General features: G+C 39.0%; 3 protein-coding genes across 3 annotated transcripts; 2 read left to right on the top strand and 1 right to left on the bottom strand.

Annotated features, from left to right (window-relative positions):
* Window positions 1-119: 119 nt before the first annotated feature.
* ccdc36 (coiled-coil domain containing 36) lies at window positions 120-3,456 on the bottom strand. The gene is made up of 8 exons (XM_030419138.1): window positions 3,364-3,456; window positions 2,965-3,030; window positions 2,605-2,743; window positions 2,102-2,238; window positions 1,921-1,969; window positions 1,736-1,820; window positions 1,361-1,476; window positions 120-1,267 (listed from the first exon to the last, which is right to left on the bottom strand). The coding sequence occupies exons 2-8, from the start codon at window positions 3,015-3,017 to the stop codon at window positions 521-523; spliced, it is 1,326 nt and encodes a 441-aa protein (XP_030274998.1). The 5' UTR covers window positions 3,018-3,030; window positions 3,364-3,456; the 3' UTR covers window positions 120-520.
* A 403-nt stretch (window positions 3,457-3,859) lies between these two features.
* Window positions 3,860-11,587, top strand: c6h1orf159 (chromosome 6 C1orf159 homolog). Its single transcript, XM_030420983.1, has 9 exons — window positions 3,860-4,075; window positions 5,291-5,371; window positions 5,470-5,554; window positions 6,800-6,895; window positions 6,985-7,041; window positions 7,263-7,397; window positions 7,557-7,582; window positions 7,721-7,745; window positions 8,040-11,587. Exons 2-9 carry the CDS (start codon window positions 5,300-5,302, stop codon window positions 8,141-8,143), a joined length of 600 nt encoding a protein of 199 aa, XP_030276843.1. The 5' UTR covers window positions 3,860-4,075; window positions 5,291-5,299; the 3' UTR covers window positions 8,144-11,587.
* A 258-nt stretch (window positions 11,588-11,845) lies between these two features.
* Window positions 11,846-19,921, top strand: perm1b (PPARGC1 and ESRR induced regulator, muscle 1b). Its single transcript, XM_030420982.1, has 4 exons — window positions 11,846-12,845; window positions 14,953-17,702; window positions 17,807-17,923; window positions 18,356-19,921. The coding sequence occupies exons 2-4, from the start codon at window positions 14,978-14,980 to the stop codon at window positions 18,442-18,444; spliced, it is 2,931 nt and encodes a 976-aa protein (XP_030276842.1). The 5' UTR covers window positions 11,846-12,845; window positions 14,953-14,977; the 3' UTR covers window positions 18,445-19,921.
* Window positions 19,922-20,031: the final 110 nt, after the last annotated feature.

Below are 20,031 nucleotides of genomic sequence, written 5' to 3'. Positions count from 1 at the left end.
TTAATTCACTATTATGACATTTATGATTTATTGATATGCCTTCACAAGATCAGATTTTAACATGGGTAGCAGAAATTCTATGCTAGATAAATTTAGTTCCCAATTATTAGTCGAGATAATTATGGTCTGTTTGCAAACACTTGTAGTTTATTTTCAATGTAAAGTCAGCAGAAACAAATACAGAACAAGTTTAAAGTTAAAGACAGCCAAGACACGTAACTGTTACAGTATTTTTGTAAGCAGAAAATGCTAAGAAGCGGAAGAACTTTAAATATGTGTAATGCTTTGTGGATCATGCTGTTCTTTTTCTTACTTATCATAAGAGCCTTTTTACAACCTGCACAGCTATTCCACCATAAATATAAGACAGAAACGTTTATCAATGAGTTCATTCTTCAGAAAACTGAATAACTCGACAGCTAATAGAACATAGGTCACACCTTATAATAAATATACCAAATACTTTTGACTTCACTCCAAAACAACAAAATAAATGCTTCATTGTTCTGAGCCCTTTCCTTTAGAAGCCTATGAAAGAGTCGTCCATGTCAAACAACTGCCAGATGCCTTCAGGTTTCACTGGGGTCCCTGTCCGGGATTCCGCTGAGAGCTTCTCTAAGATGGGTTCGATTCCTGCGAGGCACACAGAGCTGTTGCTGTCCTGAGACCAGCAGCTAAGAGGGGTGATGAAACAACCAGAAGCTACGGATTTCCTCTCCCTGTTCACGGGTAGTACATGGTCTGGGATGACTGCCTTGTCCTGGCTGGTTACTGTGTTCAGATCATGACGCTCACAGAGAGGCATTGACACATTCTGTTGTTTGTCACAGTTCAGGAGAGACTGACTGTTTTCATCCGTGACTGTATGCTTACTCCTCTGTGAGAGCACCAGTGGCCTCTTTTTGCGCTTCCTATGGCCTCTCAGAGCGAGCTTCCCCTTTTCTATGACACAGCTGATACCTTGAGGGGGGACTTTAACCTGATTGTGCTCAAGATTTTGTGTCATACTTGTAGCCTGCGTGTCCTCAAGCTTGTTGTCCTGTAGGATGTTGGAAAATGACTGTTCCAGCCCTGGTGATGTCTGAATGGCACTGTCCATCACTCTCACAGGGCAGGGTTTGACTGAGTGCTCTGAAACTAGAGTGCGGAGCAGCTTAAGAGCGTCTTCAAGCATTTTTTTCTCTCTCTCCTGCTCCTCTCTCAGACACTCCAGACTACCATTTAAGCTTTGCAGGTTTGAACCAAGTTTTGATGTGACGTCTTCACTCTAAATGATAAAAATTATTGTCATTACTGATCAGAAACATGTATTAGCCACAAAAATCTTCTTCTGAGCATAAGCTAAATACATACTATTCACCTTTTGAACCATCTCCTCCAATTCAGTCATCTTCTCTTTCTGGGAATTCACTTTACTCAGCAAAGTCTCCAACTGCTGGGAAACATCATTCTGTAGACTGTTGAGACTATTTTGCACTGGGATGGAGGAATACACAAGATATAAATAAGAGCATTGAAAAACAAATCATTAATCTTATTGCAGTGAAGTCAACACAACTTTAAAATCATTGGTAAAAGAGCACCATCTACTGGTAATAAGAATTGTTTGCTAACTGCTTTTTTTTTCTCTCTCTCTCTTTTTATACTTAATAAAATAGCTCCAAAATATACATAGAGCAAATCTAGGTTCAATAATTTCAACAACAAATACAAATGAATAAATTAGGACACTCACATGTTGATGCAAAATTGTCAAATTTGTCAAGGACTATTTGGCAAACAGCAGTATTTCTCTCTGTGCCAGCGACCAGTTGTTGGATCTAACAAACAATGCAAATTTTTTCCACTTTACATTTTACATCTAGAAAAGAGGAGCAATATAATGAAAAGGTAACAGAATGGATGCCTAGTTTCACTTACACTGTTGAGAGTTTCCCGAAAATGCTGACATTCTTTGGCTAAAATAACACTGTGAAAGCAAAAGGACAGATACAGCATATTTAAAATTTCAGTGGGTGATTAAGGTACTTGATCTATAATCCCACAATAAGTGTAAATTGAAATTCATGTTTCAAGTGATAAAGAATAATTAGAGACATACCTGTCAGCTTTTTCTTTTGCCCGTTTCTTGTCCTCCTCAAACTTATCTAGTAATCCGAAACCTTTACTTTTGTCCTTTAAGTCTCCAAACAGGAGAGGTTTAGTGTGATAACTGCTTAAAACCTTTATGACACTCCCCTAAATAATCCAAGAATATTGATGTTAAGGAATATACACATAAGACATAGTTATTTTTGTACATATTCTAAGTGATGATCAATTAAACTGTAAGTAATCATGGTCCTATTCATGCAAAGAAACAGGTGGCCTCCTGAATTACTGCACTTGATCATCATGGCCCTTTAAGTGGACTAAAAAGTGTTTAAATAATGTATATGCATTTACTATATAGAGACAAGATGAAACTCATTTTTGGATATATCATTTTAGGAAATAAATGTACATATAAAGTTACTTAAGGAACATATATGTAAGTAACAATGGTATTAAACTAATGGGGTTTGTCCGTGCCCCTGAGTGCTTGATTATATTACTGCCTCTTACCTCTTGTGAACTTTGTTGTGAGGTCCTGGATGACACACTCATATCTTGTGACAAGCCTTGAGAATTTTCAGGCCAAAACTGAGACCCAAAGAAAATCTGAGAGTCTGTAAAACTGGAGAAGCCGCTGGTAGCCCCATTCCTGTCGATTGTTTTGCCCCCACAAGTTTGATGTGAGAAGAAAACACAAACACACAATTTGTTTGGTCCACAAAACAGAGGCAGTGTTTGAAGAAATCACATCAACACACCGAAGCACACACAAAATTGCTGTCATAAGTGATATGACACATTGAAAACCATTGACAACAGCCTTGTGCAAAATTATTTTCAGTTGGAGAGAAGTAGTGGTAAGCTATTCACCTGCTTCCAGTTGGGATGCTCAGCATTTCTTTAATGTTCCTCATGTGATTCATTGTGTTTAGTTGCCTGTTTGTATAAAGGAAAGATGACAAGTTATGAGCAATTTCAGCAACTAACATTATTTCTTATCATGAGGATCAATTTAACTCCAGACAGATGTTATGAGGTCATGCCAATTAGCTTGAGTTGGCTAACTTTAAAAGCGAATGTAGAGAGTGCTTCAAGAGCTAGCTCGCTATTAGTTAGCCAACATGAAGTCAATGTAAACCTAAATGACCATTAACTTCTGATCTAAAAAAAAAATCTAATTATACTTTTTCCATAGGCAAGTCATGTAAATACAAGTAAAGGTAAAGTTACTTAGCGCTAATGCTAAAATACAGTTTAATTTGGACTCACTGTTAACAGGTTAGCATACTCTGCGGAGACCAGATGAACGGCGGACACAGGGGTGAGCTCGCGAGTGTTTAACTCCCGCCATGTGATCCTCCAGGGCTACACTAGGCTGCGTTCAGGTGCTTTCGGACAAGTCCAAAACACCACGAAGACGGAACAAAACAAAGGCCGAACAAACACTTTTTCTTGACTTGTGCATTTCCTGCTGTGACAAGTTAATTTAATATAACCAAATTCACATTACAGTAGTATTAATTTCAGAAAAATAAATGAGTTTTCAATATGTCATTTCATTTAAGATTTTCTATAAAAAATCTGATGTTCTATGTTTTATTTTGAAAATATTTTGTCCTTGTTAAAAGAGGTTCCAATGTCACAGCATTTCTATTTCTATGTTGAATTTCTTTATCATTTTAATCTTGATTTCCATCCATGATTTTATTTGTATGTTTTCCGTGCAGGCTTTCCGGCACAATAAAACGCTCAGGGTTTTATTTTGAAAAGCGTACCCGGAAGTGTCGATGCTAAATGAAAGCAGGTAGCTATGAGAGCTACGCACTGTAGGAAAATCTGTGCTTGAACTGCAGAGTGTGTTGATGACAAAGCTGTCAAAAATATAAGTGACTGTCTGTTAATACCTCTGCCGCGGACCAGATCTGACGTGGGTCTAACCGCACCTAGGAGTTTGGTCAGGCCAAAGCCTAGTGTTTGGCTGGTGAGTGAACTTTTTGTATTCCCAAATTCAGCAATGTGCAGCTGAGACTGTAAACATACTCGATAACGTAAAACAGATTTAAATGGATTTGTAAAATCTGCCTGTGTGTCGCTGACATCGTTGTTTTAGCCCTGACTGCTAGCTCAATCACGACATAACTTCATCCCAGTGACAGGTGCTAGCTAGCTAAACACCTTGGTTGTTTCCTGTACGTTGTAACTCCACTGACGTTAGCACACTAATGTAATTTTCAGAGGCATTAGCTGTGTTGTTTAATTCTTTAAGTAATGAGATTTGCAGCAAGAAACGTAGGTGTAAAAGTTGAGAGTTTTAACGTAAACTCAAGCAGAAAAGTGTATTATTTGACATTTGTTGAAGACTGCCCCCTTATATTATAATGAAGTAAATATTTGAATAACATTTACACTGGATGTGGGGGATTCATTGGGGCAGTTTGGATGCAGCACCATTGTCAGACATGTATTCCATCTGTAACCTAACTTCAAGGTGATAGTCAACATGTCAAATGCATTGACTGATTATCAGCCAAGTATAAGAGACGGATAGAAATCCTGATTTTGCTCACTGTTAGACACATATGGAGGGGTGCAGAACATGGAGATGCATTAAAACTCAATTGAAATGAGTCAATGGGTTTTTGGGGACCAAAAATATTCGCAAAACACAAAGTATAAATTCAGATATGTCACAGAATAAACAATCAAGTGCAACTCATTTTGAGTAGTGTACTGTGTGTACATATCCAATAAATGGAATCAGTAATATCACTTAAGGTCTGCATAAATCACAGGTTAGGAACTTTGTTGTCTGTTACAACTTTAAGTGACATAGAATCAACCATACAAGTCACCTCAGACTTTATTTAAATGGCTAGGTATTCTTTCAATTACAGTACTCCTTTGTTCAAAAAACTTAATGTTCTACACAACATTAGCTGTACAAGAACTTTGTTCAAATATAAACAGAAAGATTTGGATTGGATTATGTGATTTAAAGATGAACTAACCAAGACTTTTAAATGTGACCAGAAAATTGATTCGCATTCCTTGTTATAATATTTTGTTTGGTTGGATAAATATCCAACCAGTCAAACAGTGTTTTATTTACTCATTTGTCTTTCCTATAGGACTATATAGTTAAAGGTATGTCAAAGTAAGAGATGCGTGTCTAATTCAACTCTGTTTGATCTTTTAGGGTTTGAATATGGCTCTGTCATTCCTTCTGGTCTTGGCTGCAACTGTGATTCTTATCAGACCCGAGACACCCGTAACTAAGGTAGAAAATGAAAGCTGCCCCAGCCAATGTCCTGCTATATGCTTTGTTGAGGTTCCACTGAATTGTGTTTGAATCTGTAAATGCTGTTCTGTCTGCAGGCTCTACATCAGAACTCACTTGAGTGCTGCGGCGAGAAACAGAGAGCGAACAACTCGTGTTCAAATGACACACACTGTGAACCAGGTACTGTGGCTATAAAGATACATATCACTAAGAGTTATGACCTTTCAACATCACTATTATTTTATCGTCAGTTATAAATTAGTCTGGGTGAAATGATTACTTTGGTGAATGGAAGAACAAGATGATGTCTTGTGCAAAATGCATCATATTTTAAAGATAAAATGATATCGTTGGGACTATTGGAGCTCTACAAATCCTCTGACTATTCAACAGCAAAGATTCAGTAAAAGAAGGGTCATTTAAGTTTCAGCTGAACTTACTAGATTTGTTATTTCATGTAAAATATGTATGCTATATGAGTACAAATACAGATTGATTGCATTAAAAAGTAATTAAAGACATTAGTGTTGTCTTGATAATGGAATTTCTAACTTCAATACAGTACCTTGATATGATTTGATATTCAGTACCATTTTTAATGCCACATTGAAAACTGACATTGAGAGCATAAAATCTTTAATTTTTATTAACAATAGATTTACCAAGGGTCTGACATGACAATGGTGTGCAACTTTCTTTCTTTTTCCTGGCTAGTAGCAGAGAACAGCTATAGTAAACATTAAATATCACACAAGTAATCCTTATATTTCTCTTTACATGAAACCTTTACAAATTACAAAAGTGTGTGTATCAACTCACTGTCGGAAAAATAGGGAAAATAAGAAAACGCAGCTTGTACTGGTGCATTGATACAGCAGCAAAAAAAGCGTTTCAAATATTCACAATGAATATGTATTAGCATTTCACTTAAAGTCATAATGGCACTGAAGAGACATATCAAAGAAGAATGTACCAAGAACAGACAATGAGTGACACACAGTACAAACATTACATAAACCATCTTTTCCAGTTTGAGTTTCATTTCTATGCTTATAAGAGAAGGAGAAAGTATGACTGTGTTGTTGTTGGAGTTTGCTCCTGCAGGCTTCAAGGACAGTCAAAAAGGTCAAACAAACAGCTTCAATAAAATACATGGTGGCCTTGACAGCTCAGCGCACGAAAAACACATAGACATAGACAAAATATGCAGCATTTAGAAAAGAAGCTGCAAATACAGAAAAGATTATCAGTCACAGCAAGTAATTTATGTAACAGAAGTTAAAATCGCAGAAGTTTGTCATGTTCACGTCTATCTTGCTCCATTTACACTGTAAGGTGAAATTGAGAATGTGTCAGGACTAGAATAGCAAAGGGCATGAAGTGTTAAATATAAAGTTTAATCTTTTCTTCTCATGAATTGTTTAGGATGCTTCTTGCGTGTCCTTGAGAACAGCAACACTGTTTGCATATTCTGTGACTCAGCAGCTGTGGATCTGGAGAACATAACAGTCTGCACCTACAGTAAGGGCTGCGAACTGTTTCTGAATGCATAAAAAGCCAAATGTCATCTGTCATGCTTTTTTAATTTGACCTTTCTGTGTACTCACTAGACTACACAGTGGAGAAGAAAAATCACACAACTGTAACTACAGTCATTCCTAAAATTGGTGAGATGTCACTTCATTGTTGATGGATTTACTTATTTCCTTATGTATAGTATTTATTTCATGGCTTTACTGTAATGTGTCTGTCAGTTAAAAATATTAGAAAAAAACCCTGTAAAGTCAGAGTCATGCAAAATGTGTTTTTCAAGTGTCTGCAGCAGCAGGTAAGATCCACGGCATGTTTTGTAATCAACCACTTCCTGTTTCTCTCTGCCTCTGAGCAGGAGGCCCGGGTGTGGCAGCCTCTCTTCTTCTGGGAACGCTGTTGATCAGCCTGTTTCTGATCCTCTCTGTTGCCTCGTTTTTCTACCTCAAGCGCTCCAATCGACTCCCGGGCATCTTCTACCGCCGCAACAAGGGTAAACACTGCACAGCATAGTAACTACACAAGCAGGGTTTTGACCTAAATCAAGGAACTCCTGTTGCCCCACCACACCCACACATTTAATCTGAGATAATATATGAGATTTTTAGTCAGTCAAACTCAACATGTAACAATATTTTCTGCACTTTTACAGCCTTCATATTCCAACCAAGTGAGACGGTAAGTCGATTTTACTGTTTGTTCATAGTTACTCACACAAAACATTTGGAGCCTTGTGTAAGGATTGTGAATGTGTTTATTGTGATCTTGCCATACAAAAACATGATTATTGAATTCTGTTTTGTTTTTCTTTTCCAGGCGGTGATGATCCCCTCCTCGTCAGGTGAGACAATAACAATGTCGGTTTTGAAACTGTGACTTGCTGAACAAGTTGTAGTGTTATGCAAAACTGTAGAGGAATGCAAAAGCAATCTAGACATTACCCAGGGGTATTTTGCAATGTTGGCCCCATTGAGAAGCAATGACATGCACGAAAGGTGATCCTGGGTGCAAAGGTTGTTCTCATAAGCACAAACCATACAAATATTTTAACGATGCTATAAACGGATTCAGTGCATGTCTCCTCTTGTTCGTCTGGTGATTATATGTTCTCGTTTGTGGTGTGTTTCCTTTGAAGTGAGGAAGCCAAGATATGTCAGAAGGGAGCGGCCCTCTGCAACATCAACACTGAACAGTGCCATCGTACCAACCACATCCACCACTCAAGACTATAATGTGTAGGCGGAGGGATGGGAGGGCTGGTGCAGGTAGGAGATGAGCAATGTGAGATTTTTTTCATCATGTGAAGGTTCAGCAATGTGAAGAAAGACCAGCTGAGTCGTCCAAATTTACCTGTAGCTGCTTCTGCTGCATTGTTTGTCATTCAAGTACAGTTGAAAACAATCAGTATCCACTAACTAACCTTGAAACAGTCTGGGACTTTTTCATTTTAAATTTTTTTTACACAGTAACTCAAATATCCGAGTAAAAAATGTTTCAGTATTTCTATGTGATGGTGGTTTGTGTTTTCCTCACGCAGCACTTCAAGGTCACTCCTTTGTTTTGAAGTCTAAAAACTGTTTTAATCTGCTGTTTGACAGTTTGTGTTCAGGTGACTTAATCTTAAAGGTGCTATATGCAAGAATTTTAGTTTAAATATGAAATATCAACAGAATGTTAGGACAGTTTTTATGTTACTTCAAGGACATCTATGTATAGTGTTGCAGAGATCATCTACTGACATAGCATGCTTACCAACTAGCCCTGTTCCTGAAAACCTCAGTTCAAAGCTCCTGTGATAGCAGTGACAACACCGACACTACGTCAGCAGTCTGGCTAGCTGTACTGCTATCTGAGCTTACTAGCAACAACAGTCATGGAACAGAATACAGTTCAGCAGTTACTCTGGTGATATGCTGCCCCTGTTTGTTGGTTGTATGAGTTCAAGAGTTAGCCAATTCTTACATATTGCACCTTTTAAGTGATGGGTTTCATGAATATATGGCCCTATCTGTTAAGCTAGAGTTCAACAATAAAGGGTAATTCTGCTATTTTTAAACCTCAGCCCTATAATTACTTTTTGTGTTAAAAAAAAAAAAGAATACTACTTACCAAAGTTTTGGAATCAGTTCAGTCGATCACTAGAGACATGGCTGCAATGGCTAAAACATAATCTTTTGGAACATTTAAGATTGTTAGAGTTATGCTTGTTAAGTGCTTGTTCTAGCTGCTGACAGGCTGAGATTTTTTTTTCTGACAACATTGCATAAACTATTTTTTACAGACATAGACCTTTTTTGTTAAGAAGTCTCAATCTAAACTTGGTGGTAGAAACGCGAGTCAGAGTTGGACAGGAAAGGAGTTTGAAGTTCACCTCTAGAAACTGTCAGCAAGAATGTAATTCCAAAGTTGTGTCTGAAAATGTAACAGATTTTGACAATATGGATGATGCAACAACTGCAACCTCTCGCCTCCACAGATTTCAGAGTGAGACTTCTCCTTGAATCTTTAAAGAAACAGTTCTGTCTCCTAAGGAATCGTTTTCATAATATAGTCAGACACGAAGAATAAGAACCTCGGCCTGTCAGTGACAAGAACAAGCACCTTTAGTGAACATTACTATGCCATTCGCAGTTCCCCCAAAGGATTACATAGCAGCTATTGCAGCTGATGCAATCCACTGAACGGATTCCAAAACTTTTGGTACAGTTGAACCATTTACACACCCAAACATGTAAATATAAGACCCAGGTTTAAAAATACCAGAATTCCCCTTCAAGAAGAAGTTGTTTCCTCCTGCTAAAATGTTATATCTTCTGTAATCTGTAAGAAAACTGAGGTGGAAAAAATGGCACAGTATTTTGGCAGATATTGTTTTTCCACTTGGTTTTTGTAGAACACGAGGTGCTGTTGGGTTGGTATTTTTTTTACAGAGCCAGGCTTGTGTTCCCCCCCTGTTTCCAGTCTTTATGCTAAGCTAAGCTGTAGCTATATATTTTTTAATAGATACAAGAGTGGCATTGATCTTCTCATATAACTCTCTCAAGTGTATTTCCTAAAATGTTGAAATGTTTAAAGCAAAGCCAGTCCACAGTCCAGTGATGATCGATGGAAGTCTTTCTTTTTAAGTTTGCAGTCTCGATGTTGTTTTTCTTACATGTGTGATATTTATTCTTAATTTTAGTGCACTGAGTCTTACTGATTACAATGAGACCAACAGCATAAATTATGTGTGGATTGGGATGTTTCGTGAAGAGTTAACGAGACCCTCTGTTATGGAGGACTGACAAAGCCAAAATCCAAAAATAACAAAATAAATAAACAGCTCAATAGATAAATGATATGCTATTAAATGCACCCAAAACGTTAAAAATAAATGTGGACATTAATTTATTTGTAACATGCTACATTAATTGATATTTCTTATGTAAATTTGCTTCTGTATGAATTTATTTCTGTATTAATTCCAATTTAATTTTCCACTTTTATTTATTTACACATTTTCTAACAATCAGTTTTTTATTCATCTGTTATTTTTGCATTTTTTTAAGAAAAAACTAAAATCTAAATAAATACTTAGATAAATATACATTTAAACATCTCAATTACAGAAGTAAATTAAAACAGAAATATCTATTAATGTCACATTAAAAAAAGATTTAATTAATGCCTATATTTCATTTTTGTATTATATCTGGTGAATTTCATAGCATATTTACTGATTTATTGCGCCATTTATTTATTTTTCTTTTTGATTTCGTCAGTTTCATACCTCCTTACTCTATTAGTGGTTTGCTAGCTTTTTTTTGCATTTTGTTTTTGCATTTGTATTTATTATGTTTGCGAGCTTAACCAAGATGAATGTAATAAATCTATGTCATGCATCATAATTACATTCTACCACACAAAGCAAAACGATTTAAAGTCATTCTTAGCAACAAAATAGTGTCTGTTCAAAATGATCCTACAAAACAACTTTATGAAACAAAAAGGTTTTTGTTCCATGAAGTAGATTTAAATCCCAATATATATTTTTCTCTAAAAGGATAAAATAATTGAATCCCTGTGCACTTTATCTGTCTGAGGTCATCAGCTAATTTTAAAAAGAAATACTCTAAATAACTTGTTGCTGGTGAGTGTGATTGAGACTTTTTTGTTGTATAGATGGCAACACTGTTGTTGCATGTGAACATAACTTGACTACTATTCACTTTTGCCAAATGTTGTCTGAAGAAAATGGCGTTTACTGTGTGCCATTACTGTGATAATTACTGTGCCATTATGAGCTTTAACTGCAGCCAGGAAACATTTCGTCATGACGAGATGAATAATTGGGTATTTGAATTATATCCAGTGGCCTTTTACTGTACACAAGTCTGAAACAAAACTAGTTCTGCAAGTTTTATTTGCGACATTTGATTTCGATTTTAATAGATTTCTGTCAATAGTATATGTGAAGCCATATGAAGTGAACCAGATAAAAGGCAGCATTCATTCCATGAATATTCTTTTTTTTTGCTTTGTGTTAGCTGTTGTACAAATGACCATAAGCTGAATACATGTACATATTGTTTTATACAAATGACATATTGTTTTTGTAATGACGTACAAATTCTAGATTCAATGCCATGAAGAATGTTCCGAAGATGTGTGTAATGTTTGGAGAAATAAAGCACCTTTCCATAACCATTGTTTCCCTCCGTGCAGTTCCAGTTACTATTCAGCTTAAACTTCATATTGTTCAAAGACAAATTTGACAAATCTTTATACTGTGTATGTTTCTTTTGTGATTGCTGCTGCTAATAATAAACAATGCCTCACTGTGTGCCAGACAAGAATTTCTATTTCGTTATAATGCTGATTTAAAGTCCCTCGAACAACAAGTGTTACAAATAAGCATCTGCAATAAAAAGTAAATTGGTTAATAAACAGGTTAATAAATACTGTGTAGTTATATAAAAATTATTTGGATGTGGTTTATACAATTAAGCAATTCTGAATGTTTATACATGTATAAACATTCAGAATTGCTTAATGCAATTATAAAGCATGTCATTGTTCACACTGAAATAAACGAAAGTTTAATTAAAGGTGTAATATGAAATATTTTTTGTTGAAAACATGCAAAAGTTACCTGAAGTTATCAACACAACGTGGAGAAATAACTATTTTGATGTCGTCACGTCTGCTAAAGTTAGAATGTTAACCAGCACACAACGGCCTGTCCTCATCCAGAGCTGCTGTGCCCGTTATGTAAACACCAACACTGGACTTTTTGTGTTTTTTACTTTTTCTGTTCTGCTGTCTTGTTTTTACTCACCTTAAACCAGACTTTCTTGTGTTTGGCTTGACTGTTGAGTGTTTATCTGTAATGCTGTCTTTCCTGATTTTGCTTGTTGTCAAAGACCTTTGGAAACTCTGTTTTTAAAGGTGCTAAATAAATAAACTTTATTATTATTAATATTGATATTATTATTAGGCTGTCGGTGATTAAAACAGTTTTCTAACAAAAAAACGTCTACAAATTGTATATATTATCAATGATATCAATTTTACTTTAAAGTATATTCAACATCATAAAAAAGTCTTCACTTTTGTGCAGATCTTATTTTAAATAGATTCCCCCTATTATGGTAACAAAATATGTCCCTGTCCTTTAACTTCTATTGTGTTAATAATGGAATAGATTATTGATCTCACCTCTGATAAACGTAAGCTGGCTTGTATTTTAAGGTTACTGTAATGAAATGTCACACCTCTGGTAGTGGAGGGACGGACGTTTGCACCAAGAGCAGCCCCATGTGACTGAACATACTCCTCTATTTATAACAGGCCAGGCCACAGTCTGACACATGCAAGGACAGACGGACATCAGACCTGAAATGTCCCTGCATGGAGAAAGTGGTGACACCTTCAAACTGGACGCTTCGTCCTTCTGCCACAGGTAGGGTCCTATCTACTACAGAAACACGGTAACAAGAAGGTGCTGCGTGTGCTTCATGTTGGTCTCGTTGATAATGATCATAGACAAGACCTTTGATGACTTTGACACAAGTTGAGGGTGTTTACTAACAACATCCATTATGGTAAAGATGACAGAGTGATCCTGATAACTCAATAAATCTTTTACCTTGTAGATAAAACAATTGGACAAAATATGTGTACAAATGTAAAATATGAGATAAACTGTCAGAGATTGTTTGATTTGGCACAATTTTAAGGAAGATGATACTTTAATGTTCATGTCGTGTTGCATTAGTGCATTTTTTAGAAACTTAAACCCTCCACTGAGTGTACCGTGAAGCTCATAGAGTATGTTGCACCCTGACATTGAACAGACAAATCTTTCATATCAGGTCATATGACTGAGAGCGGGGCCGTGGAGTATTTTGGGGTCTGTTATGAAGCTTGTGACCACGGTGCTCTGGTGTTGCTTTGCTGCCCTCTGACGTCTTCACCTCTCAAGCTTTGAACTAATGCAGGAGCTTGTTTGCTTTCCGCACAGCAGGTTCCTAATGACAGCTGATTGCAAGCAATATTAAGCTTCAGACAAATGCTCGCTCTATATTTAACTCAAATGTGTTGATGTGACTTTAACTATAACCCAGTAGGGATATCAAGCAGGTGCTGCTGCGTTGTGTAAATGGCCACTTTTATTGTTTTTCGTTCAGAGTACCTGGATCTGCAGCATTCCAACTAAAGCTGCACAACTACTCACAATAAAAACGAAATCACAATATGACTCAGTGCAATTTGGCGGCTGTGGGTCAGGGGTAGAGCCAGCTTCTTGTTATTGGAAGGTCGCTGGTTCGATTCCCCTGGTCTTCATGTCAAAGTGTCCTTCAAGATACTGAACCCCAAAACTGCTCCTGATATGCTGGTCGGCACCTTGTATGGCAGCCAGCGCTATCAGTGTATGAATTACTGTAAGTTGCTGTACAGAAGCGTCTGCTAAATGTAAAAATGTCATTTACAAAATCGTAAGAAGCTGCAACTTTTGATGAGAGCAATAATATCTTCCCGTTACAGCTTTCTCCATCAACCTTGACAGCTTCACCATTCCTCAGACCCGTGCGGTTCAAAATCTGGGAACAGGGATTTGATCAGTTTCTTATATTTGAGCCATACATGAAGGATATAGTATGGACGCCCTTCCCCTGCCTCCATGTAACAGCACAAACATGGTGCCATTCTATCAAAATCAGAGGCTTAACTCCTCATACATGCCTTCTGAACCTCAGGAATAGATCACTGTAAAACAGCAACAAAACCTCTCCAATTGGTATGAAACACTGCAGCCAGAGTCCCTACACGATCTAATGGGATTGAACATACAGTATGGTGTTGACACTATGATGCTGATGTCAAAATCCTCCTTTTAACCTGTACAGCTTCAAATTAACTGGCACCCTCATATATCGAGCCTAATTTCTCCATCACGTCCTTAAAATTCCCTTAATGCAGATGACTTAATTACTCGAATTACTCAAAACCCTTCTGGCGGTCGAGCCTTCGCCCACAGAGCTCCACTTCTCCCTCTACACATATAATAATAATAATCATAATAATCATAATTATAATAATAATGCATTTTATTTGAAGGCGCCTTTCAAAGCATTTCAAGCACTCCTGACTTTACCAGCCGGGAACCCAAATCAATGACGGATGGTCACACTTCACAATCCTTGTTTTCTCACCTCAACCACCATTGTTGTTTTGCTGTTTTTACTGACGTCTAGTGTGCAGAGACTCTCTGAGCCATGTGCACTTACAATAAACTGAAGTTGAAGTTGAAATGTGTGACAAAGGACAGCATTATAATGAAGAACTGGAGTGCTGCAGAGATGCTCTGGCCTACAAGTCTTGTCTTTCTGGTTGTAAGCAAGGGACCCCAACAAATATCACATCGAGTTGAAAGTCAAAAGTTTTGATGGAAAAACGATCATCCCCACATTCCTGTTGCGATCACAGCGTCTGTCAAAATAACTGCAATATGATTTTTTAACCATAAATCATGCATATCGTTATGTTTTCTCCCATTTTTATTTTAGAGTGAAGAGCAGGTGAAGTATCAAAATGGATGATTTAGATCACAGCATGCACATTGCAGAGTATGACTGGACGAGCTTCTATGAGGACAGTGAGGAGTGTGGCCTGCTGCAGCCTTCGCTCGCCTGCCCCGATAACTTGAGCCTCAGTGACTCAGAGGATTCAGGGAAGTCAAGTTCAGTCAGCACAGACCAACGGGAGCTGCAGGGAGGCACTGCCGCAAACAGTGATGAGGCTGCAGCATGCTGCGAGGAAGAAGTGCAGATTAAACAGTCTGATCTCACCATAAAGGCTGAGGAAGACCTTGAAGGACGGGTGAAGTCTGATGTATGCCTCGATCATCCAGAGGAGAGTAGATTCACCACAGAGGAGAGAGACGTCGCATCCACACTGCGAACTGAGCAACTTTACGTGCAGTCCTCAGACGGCGATGCACCAACGGAGAGCGACACCTCATCCATACATGAACCTGATCCACTTTCTGACAGCCAAACAGAACTAAATGTGAGCGAGCAGCCCACTGCCGACAAAGCTGTGGGCTGTGTCGCACCCAGGGAAGAAAAAGAGCGCTGGTTCGTGACGGTGAATGACAGTCCTGCACGACAGCGGGCGCGTGCTTCGTCTGTGAAAAAAAAACAACGGAAAAAAAAAGCTTCTAAGAACAATCGCACTCGCAGAGCCCCACCTGAAAATGGCTTTGTGTCAGAGATGACCAAAGATAATGATGTATCTGAAGGAGGGAGGAGGGCAGGGGACGAAACCCAACTGAACCAAAATGCTGAGGAAAATCCTGAGAGCATTCAGACGGGAGTCGTTTCAGGTTCAACATCTAGTGTGGAAGACGATTCATCAGACAAACTGGTCACGACAGAGAGACACAACCATGACCCAAACAACTGTGACACATTTCAAACTAGGGACCCTTCCCGGTCAGACAGCGTTGAGTCTGACGAGCTGGAAGACAGTGTTGAGTTCCTCTCCATGCACAGCTACGACTCTGAAAGCTATCTGTCAGCAGCTGAATCAGTGGAGCATCTTGTCATGGAAAACCAACAATCGCAGAGCTCATCATCCCTGACAAACAGCCGTCTGTTCAGTCTGACTGAGAATACTGATGCTGAGCGAGAAACGCAATCCTGTCCTAACAGTCTCTCCACTGACTGTGAAGGTTATGAAAGCACCGATGTTGAGCCTACCCTGACTTTTCCATCTGTTGCCCAAAGTGTTAACAAAACGCCTGATGACGTCTCCACATGTGATAGCGACACACGAGGCGCGCCGCTCTGCGTGCCCTTGGAAACACCTGGACTCCCAAATGATGAAATTAATCTTTCAGCATCTGGTTGCTCTTCAGGAGATCAGCTCAGTCTCCCCCCTGTTCCAGATGTAATCCTCACACCTTGCCCTGTGGCCAATGGCCCCGAAACATATGCCGAAGCCACAGGCCCCACTCGATCCGTGTTCGCCATTTCTGCATTTTGGGACGAAATGGAAAAACTCACCATAAATGACATTTTACAGCTCAGGATGGGTAGAAGCACACCTCTCAGCGACACAGAGGAAACAGTTACACCGAGTGAAGCTGACTTCCCAAGAAATCCCAGCTCTTTGGCCGACACCGTGGAGTATAATTCATTTGATGGTGGCCTAATGGACACATCCGACGCAACTGACTCAGACTATTTCACGCAGCCTGACGAATCCAAACCAGATCGCTCGAGCTGCGAGTTCTCCACCTGTGATTTCGAAGAAGAGTACTGGCAGTTTCTAGGCGCCAGCAGGAACCCCAGTCCTGACCCTCAGGGCAAAAACCAACAAAGGACATGCGGCTCACCTTTAGTCGCACGTGATGAAGAGGAGTCCACATGCTCTGAAGGAAAGGAGACACCTGTGCCTGCGGAGGACTTTGAAGGGGAATCTTCAGAGGATCAGGAATCAGGACCTGCGTGGCCGAGACCGATAACAAAAAGCAAAAGTGTGCGCAACGTACAAGCTTTGAACACAGGGGGTTTGTCTTTGCTTGGAAATGATGAGATCAGTCTGTTTCTCAGCGGGAGTGCATCTCTGGAGGAAAACATGCTTTTAAAAGCCAGTGACAGCCTGGGAATACCAACACCTGCACCTTTTCTATCCAACGCAGACGAACTGGATGAACGCACTCAAATCTGTTACCCTAAAGTGTTTGAAGACTTTTTCACAGAGGACAGAGCAGAGAGAGACTCCCGCTGTGTTGTTGTCTTTGATCCGGAGGACATCTCAGCGGCTCCTGCGTTTGACTTCACTCTTTGTACATTCAGCGATGAAATGTCGCTCTGTCTCCTCCGTGAGTCCCAGCGCAGCGAGGACAAACCCATCCCTATTTTCTCTTGTTCTCATCCCACCGTCAGAGAACTCACATTCCCAAATCCGGACTACATTTTCCTGAGCGCGGACTTCAAGGAGGAGGGCGACATCTCTCCAATCAGAATGGTTTCTCGCTGTTTCTTCCAGGGCAGTGGTTCTGGGACGTCTGCAGCAGCCCCACGTGGATTTCCCGGCTGGAAAAGTTTGCTGTCGATAAGGAAGATTCGCTTCCACGACAAAGGCAGCATCTGGTGCAGAGGGTCCGGTGCCTGGGTGTTTCCAGGTGAGGCCGAGGAGATTACCAAAGAGAGAGCAGATGCACCATTAACTGCGCTCGCTTCAACTCCTTCTCAGCTGTGTAGAGAGCTGGCAGTGCAGCAGAGCATTTTGGAACCTATGCAGACGACAAGTAAGTCTTATTTCTTGTTTGTACAGAACTGGATGTTGCAAAAAAAAACGAAAACAACCTCCAAAGCAAAACTACTTTTTTGTGCATCTTTATGTCTCTCACAGGACGAGATGGCGTCTTCTCCACACTGAAGCAGTCAGATATGTGTTTGGTCTGCATCGCCTTCGCCTCCTGGGTTTTAAAATCCTCTGATCCAGAGGCTGCTGATGCCTGGAAAGCAGGTACGAAACTCTTTGCATTGGTATTCCTCAAATAATTATCTACTAAAACCTTGTCTAAAAACACAACATTAATACTCTTCACAACATCCTTTCATCCTTCTCCATCGTCCTATTTGCAATGGGGTCCGAGAAGAGCTCGGACAGTTTGAGTTAATTTATTACTAACGTCTGTTTTTGTTCTTTCCTTTTTCTCACTGGTTTGAAGTGGCTTTGATGGGAAAAGGTGATGTCACATGTTTTTGTGCACCAATCAGAGTTTAGCAGTAACGGATTTAAAATCTGATTTATTATCGTTATTATATATATAATATTTCATGTCATTTACAAACAGTAACACTTTTAGAGCTTTTAACTACTGAACATATGAGTGTACTGTATAACTTAGCAAACCGACATCCTGTTCTATCTAACATATACTGAAATCTTGTTTAGCTCTGCTGGCAAACGTGAGCGCGCTGTCGGCTATCCAGTACCTGCGGCAGTATGTGAAGAAGAGGAATCCTTCTCGAGACGATCCCTGAGATGTACACACAAGAAAAAGATGTGATTTCCAAACATCTTACCCCTGGGTCCAGCAAACTGATGATTTAAGCCTGTTAAATTAAGTTGCTCATTTTTAGTTGAAGGACATAGTCTGCAATATTGTAACATAGGTTTCTTATTCCATGAAAAGACTCCAGCCAAATATGAATTGATCCTGATGAGTACTGTCTGTGTAACTGGAGTCTAATATAGCTTAATCCTCTGTGACAGAAACTAATGCCCGGACACATGAGTGAACACAGGCACTGCAGAGTCAGTCCTACATACTGGGTCCTGATGATGTAACTATTCACTCGCACATGAAGTCATGGACTGTTCCCAATTTCAAAGACTTATCACATTTTTACAAATAGAGAGTGAAAAGGCTAATGTGCAATAATCAGAATCAAATTGAGTGTTAGAGTTGAATGGGTTAGAGGGTTTAGATTCAGTGTAGGCTAAATGTAAATTGAACATGCGTCACATTTGTAGCCAGACGTCATAATAAAATAAATGTACTGTGAATGCTACAGAACTACAGTGCCTATTTTTTAAAATCACAGTTTATATTCAAGACCTGATTTACACCTTTAATTTTAGAAATGAGATGGCTTTAGGGTTGAGAGCCACAGACAGGATAGAGAGCCTGGAAACAAAACACATTGTTGGTTTTGGTCTTTTTATGGGATGTTTTGACAATAACACAAGTAACAGCATTTCACCAGCGTTATCCTTTAAACATGGAAGAATTTCAATATTAATATATGGACCATTCTGTAAGTACAGAAGCTCATACTTTTTACCACATGTTGTTTGTGCCTAACGCGTCCCGTTGTACGTTATTCAGCTGCAGTCAGGCTAAGTTGTAATGGAAGCTTTCTGAGCAGATTCAGAGTGTAAGTGACGCGTCTTTGTAAAGGATAAAAAAGAGGATGAAAATGTGCAAGAAAAATTGATGCTGTATAGGTTGGTCTGCTGTGTTGGGAAGTTCCAAGCAAAGAATCCGTAGGTGACACGCATTGTTTAAAACGGCAGCATTGTGACTCTATTAATAATGTCTGCTCACAGGCTGCATGACTTTTGGGCACTTTGGTTAGTCTGTCTGAAAAAGGAAGAATATAACTCTGTGGAGCAGATTTTAGTTTCTTTTTCTTGTTTCCTGCTCCAGTCGTAGTTTAGGCCAGTGCATCTGCTGTGATGCAAAAAGAGACTGTGTGTAAGCTTTAAGAATGGCTAATTAGTAGCTCTGCCTTTTTATATTTGCAAAACAATACACCTGTTGAGTCGGTTGTTCTTTTCTGTTCATGTGTTGCTGCCACTGTTTACAACTCTTTTGTATCTACCAGCAGAGGATTGTTTTCACACTTCATATCTCTTGTCAAACAAGACTGGGTTCATATGATTTTACATATATAACAGATTTTGTGCAATAATACAATAAAAAAACATGAATACCCCATGCTTCTCTCTGTCCAAGTTGATGTCTGCAGGAAACTCTTATTTTCCACAATATATAAGCGGTTGTTTTTTTTAGGTGCGCCTGGCTGAACTAATGCGGTCCAATACAACATTCCTGCAATAGATGC

This window comes from Sparus aurata, chromosome 6 (assembly GCF_900880675.1).
Source record: "Sparus aurata chromosome 6, fSpaAur1.1, whole genome shotgun sequence".
Classification (NCBI taxonomy): Eukaryota; Metazoa; Chordata; class Actinopteri; order Spariformes; family Sparidae; genus Sparus; species Sparus aurata.
This window is presented reverse-complemented; position numbering and strand designations above follow the sequence as displayed.